This window comes from Tenrec ecaudatus, chromosome 14 (genome assembly GCF_050624435.1).
Source record: "Tenrec ecaudatus isolate mTenEca1 chromosome 14, mTenEca1.hap1, whole genome shotgun sequence".
In the NCBI taxonomy this organism is placed as follows: domain Eukaryota; kingdom Metazoa; phylum Chordata; class Mammalia; order Afrosoricida; family Tenrecidae; genus Tenrec; species Tenrec ecaudatus.
The window spans coordinates 45,739,811-45,766,777 of record NC_134543.1 but is presented as its reverse complement, the minus strand read 5'-3'; the positions used below and the strand labels follow the sequence as shown (position 1 = coordinate 45,766,777).

General features: G+C 44.4%; 1 protein-coding gene across 4 annotated transcripts in view; it reads left to right on the top strand.

Annotated features, from left to right (window-relative positions):
* DAAM1 (dishevelled associated activator of morphogenesis 1) overlaps positions 1-26,967 on the top strand; it is a 194,336-nt gene that overhangs the window by 65,763 nt on the left and 101,606 nt on the right. For all 4 annotated transcript variants that reach the window (XM_075531931.1, XM_075531933.1, XM_075531932.1 and 1 more), the window contains one exon: positions 7,093-7,312. In XM_075531931.1, the coding sequence (XP_075388046.1) occupies positions 7,130-7,312 (183 nt within the window). In that variant the 5' untranslated portion in view covers positions 7,093-7,129. The remainder of the gene's footprint in view (positions 1-7,092; positions 7,313-26,967) is intronic.

Sequence of the window (26,967 nt, the reverse complement as noted above, 5' to 3'; positions counted from 1 at the left end):
GTGTGCCATGGCCTGATGATCGGGGCACACGTATCTATGGGCAGCGTTCAAGGTGGTAGGACACGGTGGTTGGAAAAGACAAGGGACAGGCCATGGAGAGTCCTCCGGCCCGTGCTTGAGAGTTGGACTGTATTCAGGAGACAGAGCAAAGAGGTGACACAATCAGATTTAAAGTGGGCCCTGGGTTTTAGCCTCTACCCTTCCCGGGTTTCATTCCTTGCTAGATCCCAGTCATACTGATGTATCTTCCTAGACTAGTCCCCTACTGTGCTAGACTTCTGCGCACTACATTTACTCTCAGTTTAAATGCATCTTTGGAGAGGCAATAGATGTTCCCCTGCTCCCGAGCCTCCATTCCACACCACCACCACCACCACCACCACCACCACCACCACCACCACTGCTTGTTTCAGTTTCTCCTCTTTGTTCCATATCGTTCTAACCAAAACTTTATATATAACCAAAATTATATGTATATATTATGTATGTGATTATATATAACCGGAATATTTTGTCAATATATATTGCCAAATTATATATCTGTTTATATATATTTTTTGTTCTGTACAATCTATGTAATCTTAGTCAGAATCGACTTGAGGGCAGTGAGCTTGGTTTTCGCTGTCTGGAGTTTTTCTGCTCCTCTAAGGAGATAGGTGCCTCCGAGGGCACTCAACTCTTACCCCCTTTCCTTAGTGCCTAGCACGGTGCTTGGGACATATGTATGCTCGATAAAAAAAATTGACCTAATAGACTAAGTAAAGGAACATGGTGGTCCGAGGCAGCTTAGGACAGCTGTCGGCAAAGTTCAGCCTATTGTTTCTGTTCATGGCCTGTGAGTTAAGGACAGTTGTCAGCCTCTTTAAATGACTGAGAACAAAGCAAATGAAGAAGAATATTTTGTGACATGAAATGAAGTTCTGACTTCGGTGTCCACAAGTAAAGTTTTATCGGAACACTGCAACACACTTGTTTTCAGATCGTCCGTGAAAGCTTTTATAGTAAAGCGGCGCGGCTGAGTAGCTGCAACAGAGCCTGTGTGACCCCAGAAGCCTAAAATATTTACTCTCTGGCTCTTTCAGGAAAAATCTTGCCACCCCCTGGACTAGGAAACAAAGGGTTAGGAAGAAAAGTTAATGAATCATTGTCGTTTTGCAGATGAAAGACGAGTGGAGGCTGAAGTAAGGTAATGACCTTGTCCTTGGAGAGGGGTGGACTGGAATCCAGCAGGATTAACCTGCCCACTTCCCTGGCCCCACTCCCAACCAATTAATTAGGTTTCTTGAATAAACATATGTTAAGCCTTTGCTAACAAATCAACTCTCCCTTTACCTTCTTTCTTTCCATTTGATCCCTCTCCTCTCCCACCCAAGACTTTTAAGTCCCATCTGTGAAACGGGAATGATGGAGCGGAACCAGGGGTGCGGATGCACTTATTAAAATCACAGGCAGAAGGCCGATGCTGCAGTCACTTGTTAGCCAAGTGCTAGAACTGTGCTACGGAGGGTGGGTCACAAGTGGCTTGAGCACTTTTGCTTCCTGTTTTGAACTGTGTCCAGGAGACTGGACTCCGAGCAGCGGCGTTCAGAGTGTGTGTTAGCAGTGGTTGCTTTCTGGACATCTGGAAGGCCTGCCATCGCCTACCGCTTGAGGGGGGTTCAAGCTGAGGCCTTGTGTTTGGGGTTTCATGGAGGAACCATCAGAAAAACTCGCCCTTTGAGCTTAGCTGGGCTTTTAAACACAAATCACCTGTCAGGGGTAATATTTTGGTCCTTGCTAAAGGGACTTTACTGTTTCTTAAGCGTATTAGGCGCTGTATCTCATTACCCATCTAAGAATCTAGCCAAGATCCTCATACCCTTTTGTTTATTGGGCTGCTGGCATTTCTTTTTAAGACTTGAGAAATGCTTTGGAATGAGTTTTAGATCCTATGTTTCCTCCGCGCCTCTGCATAATGCCACCAGAATGCAATATAGCTTATGTTTAAGTGAAACAAGTTGAAAATTGTGAAACAGAAACTTTCTTTTTTCATCCATTTACCAAATGCTTGGCTGTCCTCTCAAGTGGAAAGCACTGAGCCACAGGTGCCAGAGGCGTTGCCCCCTTGGCTTTGGGCCATCAGTGAGGCAAGAAAGACCTAGAAGACAGATGACAGTAACCTGTAAGACTGCTATGAGTCGGAATGGACGTCTGGCAGTGAGACTGAGTTTTGGGTGACGACTGTGCCTCATGGGTCTCACAAAATGCTAAGAGAGCCTAGCCCCTATTCAGTTGCGTAGGGACCAGACTACGTGGAGGAGGTGGCTGGAAAAGAACTTGAAGGCTGGGCATAGACCATAGGCATTCCATGAGCTGTCCCTGGCCTACCTGAATTTTTAGCCCTTATCTTCCAGTAGCCTGGACTCTGTGCCTCCATCTGTACCCCCATAGGCATGTGTGCTCAGTCACATAGACTTTGACTGATGGTGGATGCAGGCCACTGGGTCTGGCCCTGGAGTGGAATGTAGTTCCTGCCTGGAGGACACAGCGGATGCCAACATTAGCAGTTCTATTTTAATGAGCTTGGTCTTAATGCCCATTTCCTGCTGTAGAGCTGTGCTATCACTGTCTACCCACACTGCTTCACATAGTGCATCAGAATTGAGATGAAACATTTAGAACTTTTTATAGCAATTTAACATAGCTAAGATATTGTGCTGCATTGGAGGGGAAGAAGGCTTTAGAAAGTTCATGGAAAATGCCATTATTTTTTTAAAGACATTTTTTCAGGGAACTTTATGCAGCTCCCTCAGATTTGGCAGAAATATCACTTTGTAACAGGTGGAACTAGTGTTCCACCACAAATAGTTTGAGAAACGGATGGTCAATCCCTGGAATTTTGATATTTTTTAAAGGAACATTTTAGATACACATTTCCATTATTTTGATGCAAATAATGATACAAAGCATTATTTTAAATTTTTATCTCATTGAGCTAATCCTAAAAGCTATTTCTTCAGGATGTGAAAAAAATTGGAATGTACAGGTGAGTGAAATAAGCTAATCCAAAATCTGACACAGAGCCTGCTGCTGCCCATTTGGGTGAGTTTCTCGTGGCTTCTTTTCACTCATTTATGCCATTTTCCCTACAAAATGGGATGGTGTGTACCTGCTCTTTGCTGCCACTGTACATATGTAGGCATTCTCACTCCTTCCATCTAGTCCTCGGCAGTCAGTCTATGCTCTCATTTATTTGCTATTATGATGCAACGAACACTTTTGTGCAAGCATCTTTGACGGCATCTCTGTGCGTTTCTTTATTGTTTCCAAAGCAGGAATGGCAGGTCCTAAAGTGCGGTGGCTGTTTTATGGTGTGATAAACTGCACTTCAGAAACGCTGCAGCCAGTTCTCCGCCACCCCCAGCAGTGGCTGCAGCGTGCCCACACTGGGCACTCTCGGGGTGTTGCCGTCATTGTGGGGAGGATGTTGGCAGGACACAGACGGGACAGGAAGGAACGAGTGGACAGCGTGGGTAATAGATGAGAAGAATGCAACATGTTTACGGAGGGGTGGAAAACAAGCTGTTAACTTAAAACGTGGGGTCTCATTTCATTTTATTTTTTAACAGAAATAGAAAGGGCAGAAGAATCGACTTGGCACCAGATTTGATGCACCCTGAATGCAAAGCCTAGGGCTCTGCTTTGGGAATTGGTGACATATTACACAACTGTGACCACACACCTGTCACTTCTTAGATTCCATGTCCTTTTTACCCCAGACTCTTTTTTAGTGCTGTTCTTTCTGCCTGAAAGCACTTCCTCCTATATTTTGTCAGAACTCCATCAACCCTCCTGGGTTCCATTCCCAGATACTCCCCTGGGCACTTCCCGCTGGGATTGTACAGTGCTGGTGGGGCACCCAGGAGTCGGGCTTTCCGCCAGGGTAACTCACAAGAACAATACTTATGTGGTGCATTCCAGATTATACATTCCTGGTGACTCAGTCCTTGCTGTCTTCTCAGAGCCCAGGATCTTTCATTCTGATACGCAGCATGTTACTGTGTTTTTCTCAGATGGCCTTGCACATGTACATCTAGACCCAGACATGAATGCCTCAGCACAGTGGGTTGTTGAGTGTGTTGACTCAGTCAGTTTCAGAGCCAGACAGGGCAGCACTGACGGCTCCGTGATGGACACCTTACTGGAGTGAGGGAAGGGGACTGCGTGTTACAGATAAAGGTGGCCTGAGAATGTTAACGGCTAAATTCTCGATGAAGCCTCAGTGATAAAGACGGATCAACCATGCAGAGGCAGGAACCAGTTGCTATTTGCATATCCTTGTAGTTGCAGTGAAAAGTCACAGAAGAGTGCGCGTGTATGGGTATGTATGGTTGGTGGCTAATATTCTGATGCTCAAGATGGATGAAAAAAACTGTTGAGATTGATGCTGAACTGAGAATCTACTGAAAATCACTAATCGGTCCCCATCTCCTATCTCATGGTTGGAGTATCTTCTGCCCTAGAGCTCTGGTGGCATAGTAGATTACTCATTGGGATGCTAACCACATGGTCAGCAGTTTGAAGCCACCAGCAGCTCTGAGGGGGAACGAAAGCTGAGGCTTTCTACTCCGGTGAAGACTTACAGTCTCTGAAACCCATAGGGCAGTTCTACTGTTCTTTAGGGTCCACAGGAGTCAGAATCTGCTCGATGGCAGTGAAATGCCCCAGGAGTTTCTATCTGGAGACACTGGTCTAAAGATTACAGCCCTGTACTCCTTGTATCCTACCATCTCCCAATCACAGGCACGGCTGAGTTCTTATCCATTAGATTTAAATTCAACCTGAGGGTGACACGGCTCTGATATTGTATCTGTTTTAGCAGCCCTAAAAATCATCTAAGCATCCCTGCAGGCCGCAGGCTCTGAAATCTTCCTCTTCTCCTTCAGGGACGCACCTGCAGTAGCAGCAGCTACCGCTACCACTCTGTCTCTTGGGACAGGTGTTTGCTTCTGTGTAAATCAGCAGTTCTCAACCTGTGGGTCACGACCCCTTTGGGGACCCTTTCACAGGTCACCTGATTCATAACAGTCACCTGATTTATAACAGTAGCAACAAAAATAATTTTATGGTTGGGGGTCACAACATGAGGAACTGTATTAAAGGGTCATGGCATGAGGAAGGTTGAAACCACTGATTGAAAACCAAAAAAAAAAACCCAAACTCACTGCCATCTAGCAAAGCCACCTCAGAGCGACCCTTTAGGTAGAATGTCTACCGGAGTAGAAAGTCCCTGGGCTCATCCACTGGCCACTCTGAACTGTGCCAGTAAGATGGCATCAGTGACATCATTGGGCTAGTTTTCTGTGACAGCAGTCTGCTCTCCACGAGGTGCTCAGCATTCATGAGCTCTTTTCTAGCTTGGCCAGTTGCACACAACCCTAAAACCTGCAAAGAAGAAAGACTCAGCGACCTCTGCTTTCCTTGTGTGTTTGTTTTTAAGTGAGACGTGGACCCAGTTTGCATTCAGGTTAGATTCTTGTGTCCCAGGGGATTCATCCAGACTTCTCAGCCTACGTTCAAGGTACACCAAGTCACGACCAGCCCGCCCTCCAAGCTGACCTCCGGGGTGTTGCTAACCTCCCTTGAAATGCGCCTGTGCTCCTGTACTCCTCCCTGTTGTTGAAGTCTTTCCTCTGTCCTTTCGACTCTTGAAGGGCCACTTCATGTTCTACATTTTCCACCCAAACCCCATCTTTTTTGTCCCTCAGCATCTATAAAAGTTATACATGACCATGTGCTCATGATAAATTAATAATAATGATAAATTGCATAAATAATCTTCCCTTGTTTTGCTTTTCCCTGTCCCCCTTCTCAGAGCTACACATAAGTGATCTAGGTTTCTGTATGAAGTTGTTTTGAAAAGACATAATGACATCATGCTGTACACATTGTCCTGTGATTTGCTTACGACCTTGGATTAGTGTCGCTTTGAATTTTTTCCAAGATAATGCCTATGGCTGTAACTTTGTAGGACTATACAAATAACTAAGTGAAATCATTTTTTTTTAAAATTTAAAGGTGTGCAGTGAAAGGAAAAGTTATCTGATTCCATGTTGTCTCGGAGATTACTGCTTCTCACTTTTTCTTGCATCTACTCATAACTGATATGTCTGAGAGAGATAAAAAAATTTCAAAGAAAAATGGAACCAAAGATAATGGAATTTTTTCCACGAATGTTTTGAAGCACTTTAAAAAGTACACCCCGATAGCATATGACACATACGTCGTATGCCTACCATTTGGTCCCTTGAAGGTTTTGCCACCAACAGGTATCTTGTTCTTCCTAATGACTACCTGGAACTCTATTATGTGAATGTACCGTCATTTATTTAACCATTTCCCTATTGGTGAACTCACTTGAACTTTGCTGTTTGAAGCTCTCTGACCCATTTAGCTCATGTTGTTCCCTCTTTCTTTGTTAGGAGTTTAAATTATTCAATATCATAAACATTTGCTGAGTGCCTCCGTTCTTCCTGGCACCGCACAGGGCATTAGAGACACGAGATCGCTTGGTGCGCAGTCCCTCCCCTTGAGTTCTCAGTGTCACGGGGAGACGCGTCCATAAATAACTTAGAGTGTGACACGTGCTGGAACAGATCCATATGTCTTAGCATATGTATATTATTAGTCCCATGTGGGGAAAGGCAAGGCGGAGAAATTAGAAATGGACGTTAAATGATGAGTGGAAGATCCCCAAAGGGTTTCCAAGGGGACAAGGAAGAGAAGGTCATTCTTGCCGGCGGTCTAACGAGAGCAAAACAGATCAGCGGGAAAGAGCATGTGGTGCCCAAAGCATGGCCAGCAGCCCAAACCCATCAGCGTCGACGTCGTGGGGTGGAGTGGCTGCAGTTTTGTGCCCTTTGCTCAGCAGTTGGCCATAGGAAGAGTTGAACAAGTGAACAGATGTACATGTGCGCTCTGCCCAGCTAGACGCCAAATCCCCTCGTGGCTGGTCTTCATTGCGGCACGGGGTGGCCGTTCATGAATTGGCCCGAGATCGCTCTTTTAACTTCTTGTCATCTCTTCTTACACGCTTCATGTCTCGTTCCACAGGCTCTAGCCACGCCACGGAACAGGACAGCATTCAGCCATGGCCCCAAGGAAGAGAGGCGGCCGGGGGATTTCTTTCATCTTTTGCTGTTTCCGGAATAACGATCACCCCGAAATCACGTACCGCCTGCGGAACAACAGCAACCTTGCCCTTCAGACCATGGAGCCGGCGCTGCCCATGCCCCCAGGGGAGGAGCTGCATGTCATGTTCAGTGAACTGGTGGTGAGTCTCCGATTTCCCGCCCATCACGGGGGCCTATGAGGGGAGGATGGGTAGCCAGGGGCCTTCTCATCCTCGGGGACACTGCCCCATTATCCTCTTAAGTCCACACGGACTCAGCACTGAGGGGGGAGGGGGAGAAGGAGGAGAAAAAGAAGGGCACATTTTTACATCATAGTGCTTCACGGGTTCGATTTGGGGGCAGGTAGACCTTTTAACATTTAGACTTAACAAAGCCTCCCCAAATCTGCTGTGATTTAGGTGAAGGTTTATAGAGCCCGTCATCAGCTTCACGTTCAACAATTCATACACATTTTGTTTCCGCTCCTGGGTTTTGATCCCTTCAGTGACCTGCCGCTTATCCCAGACTGCTTTATTCTCCCTCCTTTGCAAACCCTCACAGCTTTGGTTTTGGGTAAATGCTTCCTTGCTCCATCTTACATGGGTGGTTATTCTCACCTGGTGGTGAGTTCCCTTCCAGACCTGGAGGGTCAATAAGGGTCATAGTCTTTCTTGGTCCCACCGATCTCTGTGTAGCCAGTAAGCTGGATCTGTTTTGTAATTTTGAGTGTTGTTCCACATTTTTCCTCCTCTCCTCTCTAGGACCTTCTAAAGTGATCCTTTTGAGGGCAGTTGGTAGTGGTAGCTGGGCACCGTCTAGTGCTTCTGCTCTCAGGCTTGTGGAGTGAGATACTTGCACGGCTCATTAGTCCATTGGATCTCTTTTGGTTTTCCTCGCTCTTCTTTTCTCTGGACAGGTAGAGACTAATATTTACATGTAAGATGACTGCTCATGAGCTTTTAAGGCCTTGTTGTTCTGGACTGCGTTATGCCAATTGACCTTGGTGTCCTCCAAGACCTAGTCTTGAGCCTCCAGGCCCAGTGACTCATTTCCTCAAGGTGTTTGTTCGGTCCAAGGAGTTTTCACAACTCTGCTCCCTGTGTGCTCTAACACACTCATGGATATATTTGCAGCATAGGTAAATACTCTGCCGGACCTACATGTATCCATGGGTATCCACCCCTCTCCCTCCTCCACTTCTTTAAACTGTATGTCTATCCAAGCGTCTCTTTGTAGATCATCACTGTGTATATGAAAAAACAAATAAACAAAAAGAACTAACTGCCATGGGGTCGATTCTGACTCATAGTGACCTGATAAGACCGGGTAGGGTTATCTCTTTGGGTTTCCAAGACTGAAATCTTTACAGAACCAGAAAGCCATTTGCGCTTCTGGGATTGATGACGTTAGACCATTAGGCCTTCATGTATGCAGCAGGACTGCATCCTAGTGGCCCTTCCTCATCTAATCTCTCCCCATCTCAGCCAAGTCTATACTTTTGTGTGCATTAAATCATTTTCTCATCTACCTTTCACCCCTGGGAGTTCCCAAATTCCCCTCCCGCCTCCATTCTCAAATAGAGTATTAATATGCCTTTTAAGAAATTAGTCAAACTATCTCTCCTGCACTTGGTCCTTTGATGAAAGACATTATTGCTTAAGTACAGTATTATTATTTAGCTTAATGATAGAGTTGGAATAATAGCTGTTGTGGGAAACTTTTTATAGATAATATCATAGTTTGGAATCCTCAAATACTATAGGGATGGGTCTAGTGCAGGACCCGTTCATCAAGAGACGTACGTGTATCCTCACCTTAGCAAGTGTATCCGGAGTAGTGTTCCTTTCCATTCTCTATTTTAGAAGATCATATAGCGTAGTTCAAAGAGCATTGGTCTGGAGATCGGGAAGACCTTAGTTTAAATCACTCCTCTGACTTTGTTATCTGGGTAATCATGAGGAAATTATACAAGTTTGTCAAACTTATTTTCTGGAATAGAGAGAGTGAACAGAATCTTTCCTCTTAGGTTTGATGTGATGTTTAAATCAGAACATAAATAATGGGACTGCATCACATGAATATGCTATGCTCCCTTGACCACCACTAGCATTCTGTCATAGAATGTATTGATAGCTAGATCATTATTTTTTTCAACAGATTTTATTGGAGAATACAGTCATTTGTTTTGAATCTTAAGTCAATAAAGTAATGTAGACTTGTCTCACAGTCCTACAGGGGTATTACCTGGACTGACCACACCATAAAACTATGAACAAATTCCTATGCACACTGCACATATCTTATTTTGAAGTGAAAAACAAAACAGGGCAAAAACACCCGGCGGCCCAGATAAATGTCCTTGGTGGGCCTCATGTGGCCCGTGGGCCCTAGTTTGAGGACCCCTGTCTTAGAGAACAAAATTCATCCAGAAAGTACCATGATAAATCAGCATGATAGAGTGCCATGAAGTTAATGTGTGACTTCTGATCTCCCGAGTAAAGTAATGGGCCTATTACCAACCATAATTGATTAGGAATAAGTGGCGATTCTTAATAGCATGTTTATACTCTATGAATATTTGCATATGTTGAATATTATCAGCATTTAAGGACTTCTTCCTCCTCCCATCTCCACTATATGCAGAATTCTGGTCTAGGTGCTATGTGAAGGTTCACAGTAGAAAACCAGATCTTTGTCTCCAAAGAACTGGCATTTTCAGTAGCAAAGGAAGATCGATATTGAAGAAGACACACTGATATAACTATAGAGGTTATGAGTACGTGCGTTGTGAGGGCAAAACAAGGTGATGAGAAAAGTGCTGAAGGAAGGCTTCGGGAGGAGGTGACTGGCATGTAGGGAGGGAGCCCGTAGTGAGAAGAGAGATGGAAGGGATCAACACAAGGCGGCTATCTAGTCCTGGTAAGCTAGTTTATGATGTGATACCAAATCTAGTCATGGTAAGCTAGTTTATGATGTGATACCAAAAGCACACTGGTGACAGCAGAAAGGTTTATTCATTGCTAATGCTGCATGTCCGCTGTGTGTCAACGGCACTTCTGCTTCTTGCTGACCTTTATCCAAGACCCAGTCCTTGTGGAATAGGAAAGAGAAACATGTTGAACTGCTAGCAGTTTTTCAAGCGTATGCTGGAACTGACATATGTCACTCCTGCGCACATTTAATTGGCCAAAGCAAATTGCATGGCCTCTTCTGAATTCACAGAGTGATGATGTATCATCCTTTTACATGCACTGGTACCACAAGTTAGATGGGCAAACTAGAGGTCATTGAGGTGCAGGGTCACAATGCTCCCCAGAAAGCAGCAATGAGTCATGTGTTTTTATGACTATTAAGAGGGCAATAAAGATGTGTTTATGGCTTGGTTTTTATTTACCACTGAACAGTATTTTAAAGCTTAAAGCCAATCTCATGGGCTTTGCTGATAGATGCAAATCTCTTCTTCAGTAGAGGAACTCTTGGGCAGAGTGGGTAGCTTGACAGCATCCCCACCCATGGTCCTTTCACCCTGACTCTGAGGCCCAGAGAATGGGCTCTTACCGTGGCTGATCCATGCTCATCTTGAAGACAGCTATTGTTCCACTCTCCCTGCCTTATTGATGTCTTTATTCTCTGTGAAAATTGCCTACAGCTGTTCGTTGTTAAAAAAAATCCATGCCAAACCCAAACTTGAAGCTGAAACCATTGGAAAACAAATTATCGTGAGGTTTGTGCCTGTCCTGGTGAGTGATGGATACATTTTTGTCTGCTCCTGTCTTCAGGGACTTAGACCACAAATCCATCCAACTGCCATGGGTGGCTTGGGGCAAGGGAGGTGGGCCCAAGCCACTGGAAGCCTCTGCCCTGGGTGCTCTGGAGTGTTTGCAGAAGCCGTGTTGCTTCTGCCCATGCACAAGAGAGGGGTGCTGGTATTAGAGAGTGCCTGGGCTCTGGATTCTGACAGCTCTGTAACCTAGGACGCCTAGCTTTCAGATGGTCTCATCCTGAATTGAGTTTACTTTCTTGCCTATGTAAAACAAGGATCATGCCCTCTCTTTGACAGACATGCGAGGATTAAAGAACAGTGTTACAAATGAGGAAAATTGTGCTCATTAGGTACTTTATGCCCCTCTTCTTAGGGTATTGGAAAGGATGGAAGACCATTTAGGCATTTGGGAGTATACATCTCAGCTTTGGTTTGTTTTTGTCTCGAAAGCCACTTCTGCCTGGCTGTGCGCAGTATGCAACCCTTTTTCCTCCATATCTGTTGGAAACATCTCACCGGAGCTGATCAGCCAAAGCTTGTTTCCTCTGCCTCATGAGATGAGTCACTCATTTGACATTTTCAAAAGCGACTCCAAATTGGCTTCTTCCAGAAGTGCTTACCACAACCTTATCGTCTCATAAATAAAGCACGCCTGGAGGGAGGTCAGCCCTGTGAATCTCTCAAGAAACGCGCAGCAGAGAATATCTTGGTCTTTACTGGGCTCCCTGCCACTGGTTGTGGAAGCAGAATGGGATCCTACTCCCACACCCTGACTTTTTTTTTTTTTAACGTAACAACTTTATTGAGAGTTAACTCACATACCATGTAATTCCCCCTTGGAAAACATACAACTCTATGCCTTCTGGTGTATTCATAGAGCTGTGTCTGTGTAATGATCACCACCATAGATTTTTGAATGTTTATTATCACCTCATTTCCCTTCTATCCACTTTCTAGCAACCGTTAATCTACTTTCTGTCTCACTGCTTGGCTTCTTCTAGGTATTTCATATAAATGAAGTTATGTAATATGTGATCTTTTGGCAACAGGCTTCTATCATTTAGTGTAATGTTTTCTGGAAGCACCTGCCAGTCATTGTCACTGCCTTGAGTCGATGCTGACTCCTAATGACTCTATTGGTCAAAGTAGAGCTGCCCCTGTGAGTTTCTGAGACTCTTGGCTCTATTTGGAAATAGAAAACCCCATCGTTCTCCCTCAGCAGAGGTTGGGGGCTTCGAACTGCTGACCTTGAGGATTGCAGCCCAATGTACAACCACTATGTACTTTATTTAATTTTATTGACATTAATTTTATTTCTATTACTCTACTGTGTGGACAGACCATGTTTGCTTTATCCATCCATTGGCTGATGGCTATTTGGTTTGTTTGCACCCTTTCACTGTTGTCGGCAGTGCTGCTGTGAGCACCGTTGTGCACAGTCTTCCGTGGACATGTCTTCAGTTCTCTTGCGCATCGGTCTGGGGGTGTTATTGCTGGACCACATGGAAATTCCATGTTTACCGTTTGAGCGCTGGCCAGACGGTTTTCCCAAGCAGCAGCATCCTTTCGCATTTCTACCAGTGCTGTTTGAGGGGCTCCGTTTCTCCACATCTTTGCTAACACACGTTATCCATCGATGCTGGGCCTGTTTACTCAACTAGAAGTCACTTTATGTTTCTTAAAGAATGGAGGACATATCACTCTGTGTGTGTGTGTGTGTGTGTGTGTGTGATCAAATGATGATGTCTCCTTGCGCATAATTTTTTAATTACTTGGGATATTTAAGAAAAATATTCAGGTGTGGTACTTTGTGACTTCCGATAATCATCTATTTTATACTTTTCCAGCATGTGTACTTTTTCCTTGTGGCTACTTTGCCTCCACCCTCTACTTTGTCTTCTGCCTCAGCCACCAACTAGGTCGGAGCTCTCTTTCTGGAAGATTCCCTGCCACTTTTTTCCCAGATGGGCCTTTCAGCGTCTTACATTATCTACAACAACCTATTTGAAGAGCACTGCTGTTGGTGTGTGCTGTGGAGTTGGTTCTGCCTAATCTTGTGTAACCAGTGAAACGCTGCCCCCCCCCCACCCTGCTGTGCGACAGTCATTTCTGTGTGTGAGCCCCTGGTTGCAGCCACTGTCAAGGCATCTTATAACAAGACTGGAACATTTTAATTTTAACTCAAAAGTTTGAACTCGGACAGACCCACCGTGGGTTTCAGAACACTTGACTCTCTCTTTGCTGTAACAAACTCCCTATCAGTCCGTTGATTATGAGTCGTGGTGGCTGTACAGGACAGGGTGCCACTCCTGTAGCTGTCCTGAGGCTGGAGGTCTTTCACTTCCTTGTGACCACAGCTGACCTTGTGGACATCAGTCAAACTATAACCCAATAAGCTACCAGGGCTCTTTATTTACTGTGCAGTCGTTCTTATTACTGGTCCCGCTGAAGATAGCAAATTTACGATGAAAAGTATTTTTAAAGTTCCTAACGAAGGTGAAGTGATTCTTAGGGAGAATTCCAAGTTCATGTAATTTGCACTGTTCAGATATTCCTATGGACTTAAGGACACCATATGAAGTCTAACTTAGATATTTAGCAACACAACCTACTTTAAACAAACATGTGCCAGTGTGCACATCCTCCATCTCGGGCTGACCAACACTACATTAAGATCACTTGATTTTGTGTGTGTAGGTGAGCAATGTGAAGAGTGATAGACTGTGTGTAGGTGAGCAATGTGAAGAGTGATAGACTGTCTCAGAGACTAGAGCTGGTAGGGGAAGACTGGTGCTGCTTTTTGACTCATCAGGTCAAATATACCCAGAAACAGCTCTGATATTTGAGGCGTCAAAATGTGTGTTGGCCAGTGTTACAAATCGAGAAACCACCATTTATACTACTGAGGATTACCACTGAACATTTAAAAAAAATTCTCACTCGTACCATAGTTTTGATAATTTTTAAAAAATCATAATAAATTACTTGCTATAGGTCAATTCTATTTTTAGTACTCAGAACATTCTCAGCATTAGTAACCAGACTAGAATTTAAGAAATGAAGATATAGCAAGAATGAAAGAATTTAGTCAAGGTAAGCAGTGCCAAGTGAATTCACTTGGGAACTTATATCAGTAATCACTTCATTTTTCAGTATATTCTGAAGTCACTTTGGTATGAAAGGAGCTATAGGAATCCAAGCTCATTTTAAGGATTCACCAGTGTACAAATTGTACAGCCCCACTAGCCATGTGTTAACCATTTTTCCAGGATGTCAACATAATTTCTTTTATTACTAAGGCTATTTTAAACTCTCTTTAATAGTAATAATAAAACTCTTCCATTGTAACTGGAATCAAAAAGCTTCAACAGTTTTTATCTTTATTTTTAAAATGTGCCTTTGTTCACTGAGCTCAGGACTAAGAAAGTTTTGTAAAAGAGCTGTTCATTTCCTTGTCTCAAAGAAAGGTGAACAAGATGGGAAGTGGAAACATTTTAGCTTACCATGATGAAAGAAAATAACTGGGTGTAAGGAGTCATGAGTTTCAAGTATTGTTTCTTAGAGTGTAAAGAACTGTTCTTTAAGCCGGTAAACTTCTATAAAGACTCAAGACTATATTTGGAATTCTCATAAAATATCCAATTATCTGGAAGTCAAAACTCATAATTTCATGGAGAAATTCTGCAGAAAAAAATAGAATAGGCTTTCCCTTGGCACTGTGGCTTTTTTTTTTTATAAAGCAACTTGATGGGTTTATAGAAAAATGCTTAGAATAATACGAGCCCTGCTGAAATTCCTATGTAGTAGATGTGAATTTCTCTCAGTAATACAGTTATTTTAAAGACAGTGAGAAAGAAATCCTAAGGCCAAAAATTTATAAAGATATTATTTTGGCTGTTTGAACAACCACTGGCTTGTGATGTACAAACCGATGTTTAGTAGGTGACTTTATTTTTATTTGCTTTTATCTTCCATGCTTTTGAATAGAACATTGCACTGCTTGTAAGAATCCAAGTAGGGCAATAGAGTACCCACTCCCCCCAACCCCACACCTAGTTTATAATACATCTTCCATTTGGTTGAAGTTCTGCCTGCTTAGAGATATTAACTCCCTGCCATTGGGACTGTACGTCTTTACAGGAGGAGAGAGCCTCAGCTTTCTCCTGTGGAGCATCTGGTGCTTCAAACTGTTGACCTTGTGATTAGCAGCCCAATGCATAACCTGTGTACCTCCGGTGCTCCTCTAGACACTAAGATGGTCAGAATGGTTTCTTGAGTTCCCCATAGTTTGCTTTTCTTGTTGGATATGATTGTTTGTTTTGGATCTACTGATGCCTGATATGTGATCCCATTGACACCTTGTGATCACACAGTCTGGTGTGCTTCTTCCATTTGGGCTTCCCTGCTAGATGGCTGCTTGTTTAACTTCAAGCCTTTATGACCCCAGATGCTATATCTTGGTATATCTTGTAGTAGCCAGGCACCATCAGCTTTCTTCATCACATTTGTTTATACACCCATTTGTCTTCAGCGATCGTATTGGGGAGGTGAGCATTACGGAATGCCAGGTTATTAGAACAAAGTGTTCTTGCATTGAGGGAGGACTTGAGTAGAGACCCAATGTCCATCTGCTATCTTAATACTGAACCTATAAATATATGTACACAGACCTTTATCTCTATCCTTATAAAATAATATAGTTACATATATGTGTGCCTATATTTCGACCTCTATCAATGTCTTTTGCCTCCTAGTTCTTTCATCTTTTTCCTTTTACTTTCCTCCTGTCCCACTATCATGGTTGACCTTCATTCGGCTCTCAATAATTCCTCTCAGCTACATTGCACTCAATCAAACCCCACCAGGCGTTCTACACCCTCCGTGTCATCGAATTTAGATCTCTTGTTCCCCCTGTACCTGGGTTTGTTGGCTAGCCCCTCCCTTTCCCCCACCTCCTCCTCTTCCCTGTCTGTCCCCCCACCCCTACCCCACCATCATTGGTCTCATTACTTTCTCCTCAGGATTGTTTATCTTGCCCATCTTATATAGATAGACATGAAAAAAAGGGGGGGGGGGACTATAAATAGTTCCAGGTCTGTCTGCTGACCCTTATGAATGTCTTCCGATCAAGTCTGATGAGGTACCAAGCCCTGCCCTCTGAATCTGAAGTCTTATTTTTAAGATTCCTTGGGTTCATTGCTTTGCTCCCCTTGTTGTTCTGTTGCTCTCCCTAAATGTTTCACCCCAGTGTGGGGGCACAATCCCCGCACGGTGTCTCCAGCGCTGTTTCCTACAGTCCTATGGATCAGTGAGGGTCTGTCGTGTCTCGTGGTGAGGCTGGCCCTACTGTCCTCTCTGTGCCTTAGCTGCTCAGCAGGAGTGTCATCCTCCAGGCTTGGTGGGCCAGAATGCGGTTGGATCTCTCTCTCTCCCCTGCCCCCTTTTACTTTGCTCCTGTGTGGTCTGAGCAGACCCACCACTCTCCTCGGGCTGTATCATCAGTGCCATCCTCTGCAGTGCAATCTTCTGGGGAGGGGGTCATATAGCTGGTATTGGGGCAGGCCCCGCAGACCTCTGTTAGTTTGCTGCTTCATGCTGGTGTGTTGCCCTCAAGGTTTGGCTTACCAACCTTGGTCTCTCTCTCCTTTTCCTGTGGAGACATAGACAATACCTTCCCTGTGGGTGGGTTAGTGCCCTGTTCCCCCACTATCCACATCCTCTTTGTTGTTTTCTTTCCCCCTCCTTTTTAGTTGGCTCCCATATGCATCCTGGATTGGGTCTGACCCTTGCCAGAGTGCCTGGGCCTTGCCTTGGGAATTTATGCATTTAGTGGCTTTTTCCCTGTTGCCCCTTGTGCTTTTTAAGCTACCTCAGTGGCCTCGTGTTGTACTTGTCCTTTTGTGCTTGGCTTACTTCGCTTAGCATAATTTCCTCCACCTCGTCCCACGTGATGATGTGCTTCATGTGTTCATCACTGCTTTTTAGGGATGCGTAGTACTCCATTGTATGTATGTACCACAGTTTTTTAATCCATTCATCCACTGATGGGGATTTAGGTTGTTTCCAACACTTTGCAATTGTGAATTGCGCTGCGATGAACATTGGAGTGTAGATGTCTGTTTCTTGCCTCTTCTGGGTCTATGCCCAGTAGGGGGATTGCTGGGTCACATGGTAGCTTGATTTCCATTTGTTTTTGGTATCACCGAATCCATTTCCATAGCAGCTACACATACCTACAGGTTCACCAGGGGTGGATGAGAGTTCCCATCTCAGCACACCTTCTCCTACACTGGTTGAATTCTGATTTTTTGAATTGGGCTACCTTTGAGGTGTTAGGTGGTATCTCATAGTTGTTGTTTTTTGCATTTCCCTTATGGCTAGTGATCGGGAACTTTTTCTCATGTGTATTGGCCATTCGGATTTGCTCTTTGTGAAACGTCTCTTCAGGTCCGTTGCTCACTGACTCCATGGGCTATTTGTTTTTTTCTTACTGTAGGCTCCCTCCTAGTTTTCTGATTCACTAAACACACCCGGTAAAACTTCAAGTAAGATCACAAGGCCATTTTATTCTTTGATTCCAAAATTTATATTTTATCTGTGTAAGATCATTCTATATCTGTTGTGTACATACTGCTAAGTTTGCGTTTTGGCTTCCTGTTGGAGACTTTGTTATTAGTCAATGCATTTATTTACAGGTGCTTCTCAATACTAGACTAATAGGTCAGCTATGGAAGATGGAAAGGGCACCTGGAGAAATGGAGAAAAGAACCACGAGGAACTTTCGCATCCACAAATGCTCCAAAACCAACTCTGAAATAATTATATTATGAAGAAACTAGTTATGTGGATCTCATAGACCCTGGTGATTTTCCATTTATATAAATCCTAGAGAAGCTGAGAAGTGCTTATCTTTTTTAGCTTTGGGCTTCAATGTAGGATCTGCTTTTTGACCTTAGACTGTGGGCAAATGATAATGATTGTCTGTGTAGTGTATTGGCACGTCAGCTCTCTAAACGTCCTGTATAAGTCGATCCTAGTTTTAAAAGCTTGAGGACAATTTGGTCTCCATTGGTATTGTGTCCTGCTCCAAGGGAGAAAAATGAGGCTTTCTGCCCCTGTCAAGATTCAGAACCTTGGAAGCCTGAAGGAGCAGGTCTACTCTGTCTTCCAGAGTCACTCTCAAGTCTTTGTAGAGGCAGTCTGTAGGTTACGAATGAGATCTGATCCTAAGTGTAAGGTGAACAGGTACATCCTCCTTGTTTAGCTTTCCTTTTGTGCAAAGGAGGTGTTCTCGTTGTGCCGTGGGTTCGTGTCAGGCTAACGGCAAGGCTGGTGGTTCAAACCCACAGACGGGGCTTATGTGCTCCTGTAAAGTATGGCCTAGGACTCCTACGGGGTCATGAGTTGGAATCCATTCCGTAGCAATGGGTGTTTTTGTTTGTTTGTTTCCTATAAGGAAAGGCTTGCAGTGATGCAAAGGCTGAAGGCACAGCGAGCAAAGGTGACAGCGATGAAGAATTTGTTGAGAGCAAGAGGGGCGGTTTAATGCAGGGCTTTACACGATTTCATTCCGGTTCGAACCTTTACTGAGAATTTAATTTGCCTTTCCACCCCAGAGAGACGAAGCAGAAGCTCCAGTTTAACAAGGTCCCCAGGTGATTCTTAAGCGGCTTCTGTTTCAGTCTATCTGTGGCAGAAACGCAAATAAATCCACAGCCGGGGTTTGAACCCAAAAGAATCCACATAAAGCCCTGGTTTAATCCTTTCAAAGTGAGGGCACATCGATGTAACATTAAAAGGGAAATAGTAGTTGACCTTAAGTCTGGTATTCCTTACCCGATAGTTTTACTGTATCTTAATGGGAATCATGTAAACACCATTTGCTTCCACAAAGCATATGTCATAGCGCCCGTGAGAGGCAGATGCCCGCTTCATAGTGTGTTTTAACTCTAGATTCCCACATCCTGCCTCTCACTGCTGAGACGCCTCTCCTCCCCCTACTCTGCAATGTAGCTATGTGCCTCTCCCCAGAAGTCCTCTCGTCCAGCATGTCCTGATGCCCGCTACCGGAGCAGTGAGCAGGAACATCTCTTAGCTGCAGTTTTCTGACTCACAGATGGAGAACCTTGATCTGTGTTTGGAACATCAGATTATTGACGAATCTCCTAATCTTGTCCAAGTTTAAACGCATCTGTTGAGGATGGCCTGGAGCCGCTGCCTGCCATTAATATCCCTATACGCCACCCAATAGGTGAGCGCTAACCTGCGTCAGATGATTGGAAATTTACTCGGTTTACATATACAGTTGACTGCTGAACAACACGGGTTCATTAATATGTGGAATTTCTTTTTTTCCTTTCCTGTTTCTCTTTTGGTGAACTCAATCGGAGTCTCTGCTTAACACATCCTGTGATGCTAATCTGCCCCATGCCAAGTCAGTCTCTCCAGGAACTGCAGATGAGGCATCACACAGAAATTTTAAGTGGCTTCTCACCACCCTTGAGCTCACCCCAAGGGCAAGGGGGAGGGGGAAAAGCCCAAATATAAGTGGCGGGTACAGTTCAGATCTGTGTTGCTAAAGGGTCTACTGTAAATTATTGGTGCATTTTCTACTACACACATGATTGGAATCACAGACTACCCTGCCCCAAACTGTTTAACAATCTAACCGTATGAAGAGAAATTTTCCATTATCTTTTAATTCTCCCCTCCCCACCCCCTACAAATTCATTGAAGCGCCCTTGTATATATGGGTTACTTGGAGAAAAGATAGGCATTTCTTGGGTGTAGAGGAAAATCAGAAAGCCCTTTGCCATGTTTTAAATAATCCGGTAAAACCAGTTGCCAGCCCATGTTTTCCTGGGAGAACTATGCTCTATAGCAGCAGGTCACAACCCCTTTGGGGGTCGAATGACCCTTTCACAGGGGTCACCTGATTCATAACAGTAGCAAAATGACAGTTATGAACTAGCAATGAAAATAATGTTATGGTTGGGGAGTGACCATCACATGAAGAACTGTATGAAAGGGTCATGGCATTAGGAAGGTGGAGAACCACTGCGCTATAGGCTTTCTTGATACTGCCCCCCGCCCCCTAGAGTTTAGTGTGGGTCAGTTTTCAAAACTAGGTCCCCAAAGCTTTTGGCCAATGCACCGTTAGGTTGTCATGAACCTCCAAACTTTTGGTCAACAACTAAGCATGCTAACCACTTGCATTACCCAGGGACCCCAGATAACTAGATAATTTGACTGTTGAAACTACCTTGTTTGAATCCTGCTGGATCCTCCTGTGCCCACTCCTCTATGACTGCGCACCTTCACACCTTCAGAGAGCAGAATGACACTGGCTGGTACCCAGTTAGCTATGCATTTTACACTGTTGGGATCCTAAAGTCCTAGAGCAGTGCTTGGCTCTGAGGGTGGGGGGAGGTCAATAAGTGGGTGTAGCCTGAATGAATGGGTGAAAAACTAATTACTGAAAAATATGCGATGCTCTATAAGTATTTGAATCCACTTGCTAATTAATCATTGCTAAATCCCACAGCTGTCAGACCTGTATTTGTAATTGTTCTCATAGACAGGAAGATAGGTTTGGGCGGAACCCTCCGCTCTTCCTGCACGCACCCTACCCACTTGTAGCCATCCCTATCCCTTATCCCTAGTTCTAATGGGGGCCCCGGGGGGCCAGCGTGAAAGCCAGCAGATTAAGAGAACAAGTGTGGTAAAGCTTAAGGAGTAGTCCTGTCTGTGAAGGTAGAATATGCAAACAGCTGCCCGTGGGAAGAGACTCTTAGTTCTTGGTGACTTCTGACACAATTAAAACTCACCACTGGTGGCTAAGCTGCCAAACAAGACTCTGGAGAGCATGCTGAGCAGGCTGGGACTGGGAGGGCCCCGGCTGCCCGCAGAGTGCTGGTGTCATCAAGGGAGGAAGCATGTGTGGAGCTTGGCTTCACCCACACCCATGGGGCGTTGGGTGCCATTCTTGTCTCATTTGACAGTTGGCGCTGAGTCCCAGGAGGTGAAGTCCCCCTCCATTCGGTTAGGAAACACACAGCTTAGAAATTCCCTCTATTAAGGCGTGTTGAGGAAGTTGTACTGGGTAACAGTTGGAAATCATGAAAATTCAGGATAGTTGGCCTTTGGAAGAGGGTGCTAGATTTAGAACAGTGCGATTGACCCTAGAGGACTGGGCACTTCTGACGGTGAGGCAGACCCATTCAAAGTTAGCCGCTTTTCTGTTTCTGGTTGAGACAACATGAAGACGCTAAATAAGAATACTCTCGGTTTAACATGGAACCCTGAGTGTAGTGCACATGGTTAAGAGCCTGGCCACTCCCTGAGAGGTTGGCAATGTAACCTGAAGCCAGGTCTGTGCTCTGCTTTTGAAAGGCCGCACACTGCCTCTGTCAGCCCTGTGGAGCAGTCCATCTCTGCGCAGGGGCTGCACGGGGGCTGAAGCATGCTCCACAGCCCCTCACGGGAACCCCCACCACAGCGTTAGCATGAGCCTTTCCCCAGCATACTCTACATAGATTGCATGGCCTACTATTGTGGGGAGAACTGGGAATTGTGTGTGTATATATACACCAATTATATATATAATTATTAAGAAATAATTAGACACTCAAAATGACTTTTGATTAGTTGGCCTGTTAATGTGGGGTTTCTCATTTCTTATTTTTATATATCAAGTGGAAACAAGTCTGTCAAACATAGTAGACTCTGTGTAGGTGGAGGTGAGTCACACTGTAATATGCTCTGCAGTGACTAAGTACATTGGCAGAAATGTAGCAAGCCGGAAGCCTTCAAGGTTTGCTGTGTGTCCGCAATACACTTTGGGGTTTAAAGCTCTGGGCTGTTTCCTGGGTCTGTCTTTCCTGACTAGTTCAGAGCAGGTAATGATTGATTGCACCTCTGTTTCAACCGACAAGAATCTTATCTAAGCCTGTGATGGTATTCAGAGTAGTGGACAGAAGGGATTTCTGAAAAAAAAAAAGCAAAAAAAAAAAAAAAGAATCTTATCTAATGTTCAGATTTCTAGCCGACACTATGAAAACAACATACTGTTCTCAGCGTCGCTTGTGGTGGTTAAGCTTTAAGGCGGTGCTAGTAATTCATGACTCTTGGAGGTGTTTGGTCATTTTCTGTGGTGGGGATGGACGTTTACAAATGTAATGAATCATCACAGCCCAGTACTTTTCTCCATGGATTTATAAAAAGCATGCTTTCCCTCCCTCCCATCCTCTCTCTCTCCCTCTTCCCTTCATTTTTTCCCTCCTGCCTAAATATCACCTTTTAGTCCTTTCCCTGCCCTGCCTTCTCAGGATTTGATTTATCTGTGGTGGTCGTGGTGAGCTATGGGCTGGGAGGACGTAATTAAGAATAAGGTCTCAAACTCACTGCCATCAAGGTCATTTCAACTCAGAGCCACCTTATAGGTTTCAGAGTCTCTCAATGTTTAAAGAAGTAGAATGGAAATCAACTCAAACCAAGTTCACTGCCATGGATATTAAATTAAAAAGAAACAAAACCAAAGTCTAGTCCCAGATTGGGAGAAATATTCTTGCTACATATGTATACCCGACAAGGGAAGTGTTTCCGGAATATAGAAAAGCTCCTTTAAATCAATAAAAAGACCAAACAAACCCAGACTCACTGCCCCTCAAGTTCATTCTGACTCAGCTATCCTACCGGACAGAGTAGAACAACCTCCTCTGAGACTGTAACCACCCCTTATAGGAGTCAAAAGCCTCACTAGCTGAGCAGGTAGTGGTTTCAAACTGCTGACTTTGTGGTTAGCAACCCAAGGCATACCCCACTGAGCCACCGGGGCTCCCCAGTAACAAGCCAGGTAACTCAATAAAAGTAGGCAAAATATTTAAACAAATGCTTCACCAGTGAACATATATGAGTGGCCAATAAGTACACGAAAAGATAGAGTCAGGATTGATTTTCATTGGGAAATACAAAGTAATGCCCCACTGAGATAACACTTAACAAAAACTAAGGTAGCTACAATGAAAAAGCCCTAGCATCCAAGATTGGTAAGAATGTGGAGAAATGCTCTCCATGTATGTTGCTGACTGGAAGATATATAAAGTGGTTGCCATGACTATTTTAACAAATGTAGAGCGCTATCACCAGTCCAGGCTGTATCTTTGCTAACCTGAAAAATCGTATACTTAAGAACCTAGCCATCTCACCCTTCATGCATTGTGCCCTCCAAAGAGTGATCAAGAGAAGATGAGCCTGTAGCCTTGGGAATGCAAGTCCTCCTGTCTCCCACAACATTCTCTCCCTTCTTGCTCTCTCCCAACTTTCCCACTCTCACCTTCTTTAGAATTTGTGGCTATTCCAGTGTCAGTTTGTTGGGAGACTAGCAAACAAGAACCATTTGAATGCCTGTCCTCTGGAACAGACCAGTCAGTAGCATACCTTTAGTGACGTGTTAAGTGCCACCAGGTAAGGAGAACACAGAGGAGCCCCTGGTTCTGGGAGAGTCTGATGGACTGGTGGCATGAAGGAAGCAATCGATGCCCTGTCAAAGCTTGCATGAAGCCTATTGGTTCTTAGATGCAGTTGAAAGGATCGTGCAGGGAACAGGAACAGCATCTGCAAAGTTGCAGAATTGGTCAACTTGTGGTTCAAAGTGCTGGGTGGTGACGGCTGTCAGAAGATGAGGGGCCCCTGGTGGGCCTAATGGGTTACACGTTGGGCTGCTAACCACACAGTCAGCAGTTCAAAATCACCAGCTGCTCTGAGGGAGTAAGATGAGGTTTTCTACACCTGTAAAGATCTATAGTTTCAGAAACCCACAGGGGGCAGTTCTGCTCTGTCCTATAGGGTTGCTGAGCCTGAACTGACTCAATGGCAGCGAGAGAAAGAGCTGACCGATCGGTAAGGTGGGGCAGGCAGGAGAAGGGTGTGTCATGATAGCCATGGAATGCTTAGCAATCTTAGACTTTAGCCCGAAATGAAAGACCAACATTAAAACCATTTCTTTCTAAGTGGATTGTATGAAAGCAGGGTCTGTTGTTCATCCTTGTCTTGTTACAAATTACCTGGCCATGGCCCAGGAATAGAGAGCGCAGCGGATAAGCGTTGATTGATCCGCGAGACGGCGATAGCCTCTTAAGAGTCTCCCCTGCTTGAGTCAGTCATACTCTTAAAATGAGTCAGAGCACAGGTACTTTTGGAATGAGAGTGGGGGAGGGGGTGCTTTCTACACTCTGGGCTTTATTCCTAGCCACTCCCACTAATCTCTTAGTTCTATCTTTGTCACTTTCCTTGCTCTGACATCAGCCGTGACCTCCATTTGCCCTCAGGATGAAGACCGAAGTTCACTCTGTTCCCTATCTGCAGTCTCTTTCACCTGTTTAACTCCTTTGCTTCCTCCAGCTCCACCTTCACTTTCTTGAAAGCTCCAGCACCGCCTCCCCTTTTTAGAGAACAATGCCGCTCTGCTCGGTCTCCAACCAACTCAATGTAGCATCATCCGGCAAGTGTTCAGCACGATCATTTAATTTCCTGCTTCCCTCTGTGGGACTGAGATCTCTGATACATACTTCTTTTTACTCGCTGATCTTAGCACCATGTCTCGTGCTCATAGACATTAAAAATTTTTTTTTCTCTTTTTTTTTTCGGTTGAACAGTTTAATCCTTACAATAACTCTTACCAGGTATATACAATTGTTAACATTTTTGCAGAGGAAGAAGTTGCAATTCAGAGGTGAAGTCACATATCCATGCTTGCATAAGCTGTAAGATCCAAACCTGAAGCAAAGCCTCCCCCTCTTTCTGTTAAGAAGCACTCAGGAACGCAGCAGATGGTGCGTGTGCCACAATTCTACCTTCCTGGATCAGCAGGAAAAACAGAAAAGTCCAATAGTTAAGCACACAGGCTCCTTATAACCAGCACGCCCCGGTTCAGATCTGCCCTCTAGCATTTACTAGCTTTGTTTCCTTGAGCAAGGTACTCAGTCGCTCTGTGACTCAGTTCCCTGGAATATGGGGAGATAGTGTCACCCACTGTTTTGTTGTGGGGTTCAAAGAAATTAACCCAGGTAAAATATGACTGTTAAGCACAGAGGAAGCATTCAATACTTGTTAACTGTTATTATCATCACCATTTATTCCTCCTTACTTTATTACTGTAATCTAAAATTAGGTACAGAGCTCTGACTGCTTTTTTTGAATATTAGCTTTATAAAAATTCCCATCTTGCATGAAGCCACCTGTGCCTACATCCCAGGGCACTGTGCTCTCTCAGTTCAAAGCTGTCATTTCTCCGTCTCTGCGAGAGTGGGACTGGCCTCCCTCTAACAACAGAAGGCAACCTTTGTCCCAGCTGGTGAAGTTGCAGGGCCCACAGCTTCTGCACATCTCCTGCAGCTTGTACTGCGAGGAAACACCAGTGAGGGAGCATAGTAAAGGAGGTGGTAACAGTAGCTCAATTTTCTCCCACAAACAAACAAAGCACCACATTATTGACCTATTTGAATGACTGACCTAATGGATGCCTCCCCCCTCCCCCCCCCAGAAGACACCTCAAATTGTTGGAAAATGATTTATATCATCATTATCTTCTTCATTCATCAAGGGGTGAGAGCAGGCCTGAAGTACAGGAAATTGAGAAAAGAAAGAGAAAAATAATGACTTCACATACATTATAGTTTCATGTCAAAACTTAAACATTTTCCCTCCATAATGGAATTTGTGGTTACAATCTCTTATTTCCTTCCTGGTTGTTCATTGTTGAAATTCCTAATAGCTGTGTGTGTGTGTGTGTGTGTGTGTGTGGTTGGGTATTCAAGTGGGTATTTTAATGAGTTTGTGTGAAAATGGGACAATGAATAAGGAAGACCAAAGAATAAGCCTTTAACTTATGGGGTTGGTAAAGAATATTGAGTATAGCATGCACTGCAAAAAAAAAATGAAGTCCATTTTGGAAGAAGTCCAGACAGAATGCTTCTCAGAAGTGAGGATGGTGAGGCTTCTTCTCATGTACTTTGGACGTGCTGTGACAAGGGACTAGGCCTTGGAGAGTGGCGTCAGGTTTAGTAGAGAGTGCATTAGAAAGAAGACCCTTAATGAGATGGATTGACATAGTAGCTATAGGAATGCCCTTGAACATAGCAATGACTGTGAGGATTGGTCACAATGGGGCAGCATTTTGTTCTGTTGTATGTAGGGGTGACTGAGCTAGAACCAACTCTACAGCACTCAACAATAACAACATCACAACCATGTGTTACCTTGCCCTTAAAAGAAAATGGCATCTAATTTGTGTTTAATGATGACTGCAATAACAGGAGAGTTAACTCTGAGCCAGTTGATGCTACAGGCTTAATTGATTTTGCTAGTCCAAAGAGCAACTCTTAGAGAAAGATGGATGATATGCCCATCCTGAAGCTGAGAACATAGAGGTTTAAGAGATAAGGAATGTCCCCAGGGAAATGACCATATATCAGGCAGTAGCTAGGCTCTGGAGAGGGAGTCCTGGTGGAATAGTGGGTTCCCCATTTGGCTGTTAACCACAAGATCAGTAGTTCAAACCTGAGCCATTCTGAGGGAGAAAGATGAGGCTTTCTATTCTTGTAAAGAGTTACACTCTCAGAAACCCACAAGGACAGTTCTGCTCTGCCCTCTAGGATCTCGAAGAGTCAGCATGGCCTTGATGGCAGTGAGGGAGGGAGGCCCTGTAGCTGTAGGTGCTTACAAAACAGGCAGTAAGCATACAAGGAAGAAAGAGGGTAAATGGAGATCATAAGTGGAATGTCTCAAAAGGGAGGGCCGACGAGTGCGATGTATATTTTTGCCATGATGAAAAATAAACCAAGGCCTGAAGAATGTATAATTAGTTTTGTAGGCAATGTGGAATTAATGACAGTTTTTGAATTGGGAGATCAAGATTGCGTCTGTGCTCTGTTTTCTAAGGCAGTAGTGCCATAAAGTGTGTTCCCTAGACCAGCAGCATCAGCGGCACCTGAAGCTTATTAAAACTGAAGCTTCTCTATATCTGTTGAGTGGTAATATCGGGGATGGGGGCCA